Source organism: Salvelinus sp. IW2-2015, linkage group LG31 (assembly GCF_002910315.2).
Source record: "Salvelinus sp. IW2-2015 linkage group LG31, ASM291031v2, whole genome shotgun sequence".
Classification (NCBI taxonomy): Eukaryota; Metazoa; Chordata; class Actinopteri; order Salmoniformes; family Salmonidae; genus Salvelinus; species Salvelinus sp. IW2-2015.
The window spans coordinates 8,627,868-8,634,525 of record NC_036870.1 but is presented as its reverse complement, the minus strand read 5'-3'; the positions used below and the strand labels follow the sequence as shown (position 1 = coordinate 8,634,525).

Genomic DNA, 6,658 nt, shown 5'->3' with positions numbered 1-6,658 from the left:
TGGACTGAAAATGATTACAAGTAGTAAATAAACAGGAATACACCTACAAAGCTCATGATGATAGTAGAACTTCTAGAAATAAGAAACGGCATTTTACTCTGGTTGTTTTTGYTGTGTGTGCTTTATTCCTTAAGAATAGATAACTCCAAAAACAACACCCAATGTTTTGAAGTACATTATTCAATTAGTCAGAATACAAAAGGTCATAGCATCAAAATACCTTTTCATGAGTTTCACGTTTTACCTAAATGAAATAATATTCTTGCGGCATCAGTCAAACCATACTGAGCAACGTAGCCAGTCATTCTGGATACTTGTACTTTTAAGCACATTTAAATGGTTATTCTTACAGTACTGATCAATAAGGCTCTTCATAAAGCACAGTCAGTCAAGGAAAGGCCTCTTCCTAATAGAAATATACAGGACGTTGTTGAATTATTTGAGATGGGGCCTATCAAAATGTCTATATATCAGAAAATATATTTTTTTAAAGCTTTACCATCTAGATTCGGTTATCAATTCCTTTTCCAGTTCACTAATTCCAGCTCTTTTGGGCAAACAACCTGAAATTCAGGTGATTGCTGTTTAAATGGATGCGAGAGAGAAATTCTGTCCAGTTTGCTTCCGACAGCATTCCGAACTAGCCCATCTAGATCTGTACATTCTCCGTTCCAGTCAAATCGACAATCTAGCTACATCAACCACTCTGCTTAATCAAATAGCTAGTGAGAATATAGAGAATAGTTGGAGAACAAAAGAGTTGATACYCGTAATCGGTGTGTATCAGGGCTGAACAGTGTTCAGTATAAAAGCATCCAGTACGAGCCGCTGTTACAGTCTGTCATGAAGCAACTGAGTGGCTGAGAACCATATAGAGCCACTGGCTGTAAAAAGAATGGGATACGTCTCTGTAGTACTCTGCATAAATAAGCATTAAAGCAACCATCAAAAAGTTAAACAATAAAAAAATATATATAGTCATGATTAGGGAACATCAATTAGGCTAACAGCTGTAACTACACCTCCGTCAAATGTCCATCTTCTTTCTGTTTGACAAAGAGAGGTATAGAGGATAGCAGACCAGAAGTACCATTAGACACTGAACGGAAGAACACACACTGAAAAAGGGGAGGGGCTACTTGGACTTGGTCCAATAGGAAATGCTCATTTTGGTTTTGCGTTTCAACCCAACTTGTGATGGTGTGACCTATTAAACATGACCCGGCAGAGTCTATGTTAGTGTTTATGGATGTTTATGGAGGGCGTGCCATGTTTCTATACAAACACTGAACCCTCCTTTGTAAACGCTACATCCCTCTAGCGCTATGATTGTTGGTTATGATTGTCTCTGGGTTCATTTTTTCTTCCTCTCCTGAGTACACCTTGGACAGTACCTGGGCGAAAGAAATGATAGAACAAGAGAAAAGAGGGTGAGAGAGACAAATAGAGAGAGAGAGAGAGAAATGTACATTCAGTGAGTTGATCTCTTCCATGTTACAGGAGAAACATCCTTATTTTCCGACCCTAAATTCCAGATTTCCAATCTCTTCCTTGACTTACCATTTTCCTCTGGGTTTTGTCGTCAGCCCCACGCAGGCAAAGTGGAACCACTCAATGGAGCACTGCAATGAGACAAACACACACAGTACATTCTGATTAGTATTATTCCATTAGTATAGGGAGCAACTTTTATAGTGCTGTACAGTAGTGGGTTACTCTTGGTCAAAATGTACCAAAAGGAACTAGCCTTTATTTAGGTTTTACTGAATTAATCTGTGATTTAAACGCCAAACATTCCAACCCCATCTCTCATTTCTTGACACTACACTAATTTATAACTCAAGACTTTTTGGTAAAATCACACATTCATGTCAAAGTGGTATTTTCTGTAGAAACATTCTAGTGCCCAGATTTCAGGTTAGGATTTGGCTCATAGTGAATAGTTGACCCAATCAGGTTTGGGTTTCATTTCAATTCCACCATCTCAGGAAGTGATGTCATTGCTTCTCTCTATGAGGAAAAAAAAGGGACTTGGAATTTCAGTTTCCTTCCTGAATTGAAAGGGAAATGACCCCAACTCTGGACCTAGTGCTCATGTACCGCTAGATAACCAATGGCAGAAAGCTGTGGACTCACGTCTGTGTTGTCACAGCCGATCATCTCTCCATAAGACACTTGGTGACACAGGCAGTAGGTGGGCTCATTGGGGTCCACGGGCATGTCCAGCACGTCCGAGGGGTGGACGTTCCCAAAGTTCACTGTAGGGGCTGTGAASTCAGGCCTAAGAACACAACAAGGGAGGACAATGGCAATTAATACTGAGAGGAAGAGATGTACTGTATCAGAGACTGTTGTAAGGTACAGAGTGAGAGAAGACCAGAACATTTCGGTTAGGTTCAGGGGGTTTTGGAGTGGAGATGAGAATTTTCTGTCTAGCTTATATCTGGTACAAAGCATCAGCTTATGAAACGTATGTTTTAAATTGTACATACGTTTGTGTTAGTTTGACTTTCTTCTGTCCGATCTTGGGGCTGCAGTCGTCGTCTGACTTCGCCTTTAACCTTGTGCGAGCCACCTTCTTCTCTTTTGGCCCCCTGAGCTCACCTTGCGAAAGACACAAAACTCTTCAGGCTATGGACACATATAGAGCTTGCCTGGGTTGTGTTCATTAAGCACTAAACAGAAGAAAATAGACTGATATAGGGAGGGACTAATTGGACTTGTCCAATAAGAATAAGCTAGTTTTTTGTAAAACATTTTCCATTGCATGCAATTATAAACAAGGCCCAGTTCCCAGCTATCTATAGGCTTAAACGTTGTCTGTGTGTTTGTTTATGTGTGGACAGCAATGAGACAACACTAAAAAGAAACGTGTTCAAGGGACAGAACCGAATGAAAATGAGCACAGTGTCAGAAAATAACTTACTCTTGTTTCCCTTGCTGGAGGTCGAGTCATAATCGGTGCTCTCAATCTTTTTCTCCTTTAGGTCTGCCTCGAAGCGGGCCAAGTCTGTGTCCAGCCTGCGGATGTGTTTGTCCACCTGAGGGGTCACAATGAATAACAGAACACTGACTGAGACATCACATGTACAAATGACTTGACATCACAGCTTGTCTAGGCTAACTAATCACAGTGGAATCAAAAAGTGTGTCCACTGCTGCTCAACATCAAAATATGTACTATTCAACATTTCCAGCTGCATCAAACATGCTAATTGAGAATATAACATATCTTTCACTATGTAAGGTTWACCTGCAACCTGAGGTACAGGCAACAAATTATACTAGAGTGCATGTTTACAGGCAGGCAAAGGTAACCCTCTCTCCAAAGAGAACCTTTATTTTCATCACTACTAGTATGGACCCCAAGCAGCACMCCTATTCRCGKTCTACTGTAACCATCCAAAGGTTTTACTCACCATCTCATAGGTCTGCATGGCCAGCTGGACGTTGTCATCTCCAAACTCTTTACACTTMCCATATGACTGCTGGATCTGGCGAAGCAGGGAGAGCTTCTGCTCCGAGGAGAGGGTGTGTGCATTTGACGTGTACTCACGAGCCAAAGAGTCTATCTGCCCTTTCAGATCTGAGAGATGAAATGATTTATAMTAAGTTGTGGTTACAACCATCATATGGGCTACGTGCACACTGACTTTTGACTGGAGCTTGGATAAGTGTTCGCTACTTACCTGTTATGATAACAACAACGAGGATAATATCAGATCTGTGTGAGAGTCTCACCCTCGGTGCGTGTGTCCAGGTCTCTCATCAGAGTGAAATTCCTCTGTAGCTCAAATGGCAGGTTTTCTATACCTAGAAGAACAAGGTGTTGTACAGTATACTAAGTCATATATCGGTTCCAATTCAGATACAGAAGTATCATCAGRGTCAGTGGGCTGCAACATAGCTGGCGTGTGTTAAATCTGTCAATACTGGCCTATAAATATGTATAGTACGTAAACGTAGGGAAACCACTGAATAGAACCCTACGATACAAGAAATGTATTTAGAATCTATTAAGAATGGTACAAGTATGCGCTGTTTTCCTAGCTCGGTTAGCAAGCGAGCTAACTTCGCTAGCTTTCTCGCGTGCTCTTTGTCCCTCGCTCTGGACTTTTCATGGGAGTAACGTTAGCTGAAACAGTAACGTTAACTGGGCTTCTCATCTCCTCAAACTCAGCTACTGSTTCTGGGAGTAGCTATGCGTGCATGTAAAACAAATAACGTTACACACATGACATTACACAATATTTAGTAGGATGATAAACTACTTCGTGAATATAGGAAAACTATCTTACTGTCAAGGTAGTGTTCCAAATACATTCCCGCCGCCATCTTGAAAATAATAAACAAAGGTTTTTCCGGTCAGACAGGAAATATTCTTCSATGGGGTTTAACGGCGGTTGGCATTCAATGTTAATTGTGCATTACCGCCACCAGCTGGACGGGGTATTGAATACGAACTAAAAAAACAGTGGGAAAGTGGGAAAACGGCATCATACGAAATAAAAACACTTCAACTAAGAAAACCCATCCCACTTCAATCACAGTCCACTCCAAAATACTTCCCTACACATGCCCAGGGGCCTGTGATGGCGGTACATTCACCGACAGGATTTCTTGCACAGCCTCGGCTTTGACATCATGAAAACCCCCAAAACGTTCAGTGGCATTCACAATGATTCCAATTTTCTTATACTTTTTCTCCGCAGTTAAAGACCATTGCAATAAATAATACAGTCCACCTTTTTAACATGTAGCATTTCACTATCCCTCAGTTGATGAGAAACCTCAAACTGGTCGTGGTGGCTCTYCTACCATTGCTTCTTCCCCYCCACTCGTTCCTTCCAATCTTCTCACTGCCTCCAGATAAGAGARACTCTGGACACTRCTTACCCTTGCCACCTCATTCTTCACKTTAACAGGGCACTCCAGGAATTCAGGCGCATGTTCATCTCCACTGTTGCAGCATTTCACTTCATCTGGCATACGATACTCTTCCTTTCTGCACACACTTGACACATAACCAAATATTTTACATTTATAACACTGAAGGGGCTTGTGTACAAAAGCGCTTACAGTGTATCTCATGAATCCTAACTTTATATGAGAAGGGAGAGACTTGTGCTGGAAACTAATAACTAATATCTGTGTTCTATTCAGTATCGCCAGAACCTTGTTTAGAGAAAGGGATAACTCAGTTTCAAGGTCTCAGCTTAGAGAGAAGAAGCCTCGTGAGGTATTGGTCTGTCACATGTTATGAACCAGTATTGGTCGGTCACATGAATGAAACAAAACAATAATGATGAATTAATTATGCTTAATCATACAAATATAACTTGTCTGTGTATAGCCGTACATAAGACAACTACTGGGACTGCCCCAGCAGAGCTCCTGATTGACATGTGTACTGTGGTGCATTGAGTTGGTTGGAACCTCTCCAGCGCGCTGATAATAAAGAATGATTCATTTAAGATTGACTTCGAGTGTCCCTGTGTAAGAATTTCCACAACAATTTGGCGTCACGAATTGGATGATTGATTCTGCCTGCAGAGCTTTCCAGTTAGGGTCTGCGAGGAAAACCAGTGGCCCATTTTAGGAAGTGTGAGGGAAATTCCCATCTGACCAAAAGAGGACGAGGACACACCCAGACCAGATCCTTACTGTGAGTTGCCCAGCAGAAGACACATCATCTGCAAACAATTGAGGGATGGCAACTGATTTCAGTAAGTCAATTTAAATGAATTTGTATAAAAAGAAATGATAAAACCAATGAAACTAAACATAAAGATGGAGAAGGAGGGTACCACTAGCCTACACAATAACACAAGGTGTTTTTGAATACGGGGTGTTATTTACATGTATGGGAAGCAGCAAGACTATAGAGCCTATAAAGACCATAGCGTTTATGATTATATAAACTACTGAGACTATAAACAATGTTGACTATACGTATATCTATTTTACATTTATTTAGCTAGGCAAGTCAGTTAAGAACAAATTCTTATTTACAATGACGGCCTCCCCCGGCCAAACCCGGACGACGTTGTACCAATCACGGCCAGATGTGATACAGCCTGGATTCAAACCAGGGACTGTAGAGATGCCTCTTGCACTCAGATGCAGTGCATTAGACCGCTGCGCCACTCGGGAGCCTGACATACATGAGACTATAGATACTATAGAGAGTATAGATACTGTAGAGACTATGGAGACTGTAGAGACTATAGAGGAACCGGTGAAGATACATATGACGTGGAAGAAGGCTAGAGCTAGTCTTAGAGAGACGACTAGAACGAGGGCAAGTAACGGTACCATGCCCCGCTGACAGCTGCTGTCTCTTATACACATCTAGATGTGTATAAGAGACAGGTGTACGGCCGTATATAAGACAACTACTGGGACTGCCCCAGCAGAGCTCCTGATTGACATGTGTACTGTGGTGCATTGAGTTGGTTGGAACCTCTCCAGTGCTGATAATAAAGAATGATTCATTTAAGATTGACTTCGAGTGTCCCTGTGGAAGAATTTCCACACCAATTTGGCGTCACGAATTGGATGATTGATTCTGCCTGCAGAGCTTTCCAGTTAGGGTCTGCGAGGAAAAACAGTGGCCCATTTTAGGAAGTGTGAGGGAAATTCCCGTCTGACCTAAAGA

The 6,658-nt window shown here is 41.7% G+C and overlaps 1 protein-coding gene across 1 annotated transcript; it reads right to left on the bottom strand.

The window, feature by feature from the left end:
* Nucleotides 1–732: 732 nt before the first annotated feature.
* LOC111955673 (inhibitor of growth protein 4) lies at nt 733–4,376 on the bottom strand. Its single transcript, XM_023975925.2, has 8 exons — nt 4,299–4,376; nt 3,742–3,813; nt 3,420–3,586; nt 2,927–3,041; nt 2,493–2,604; nt 2,137–2,281; nt 1,561–1,622; nt 733–1,394 (listed from the first exon to the last, which is right to left on the bottom strand). Exons 1-8 carry the CDS (start codon nt 4,333–4,335, stop codon nt 1,355–1,357), a joined length of 750 nt encoding a protein of 249 aa, XP_023831693.1. The 5' UTR covers nt 4,336–4,376; the 3' UTR covers nt 733–1,354.
* Nucleotides 4,377–6,658: the final 2,282 nt, after the last annotated feature.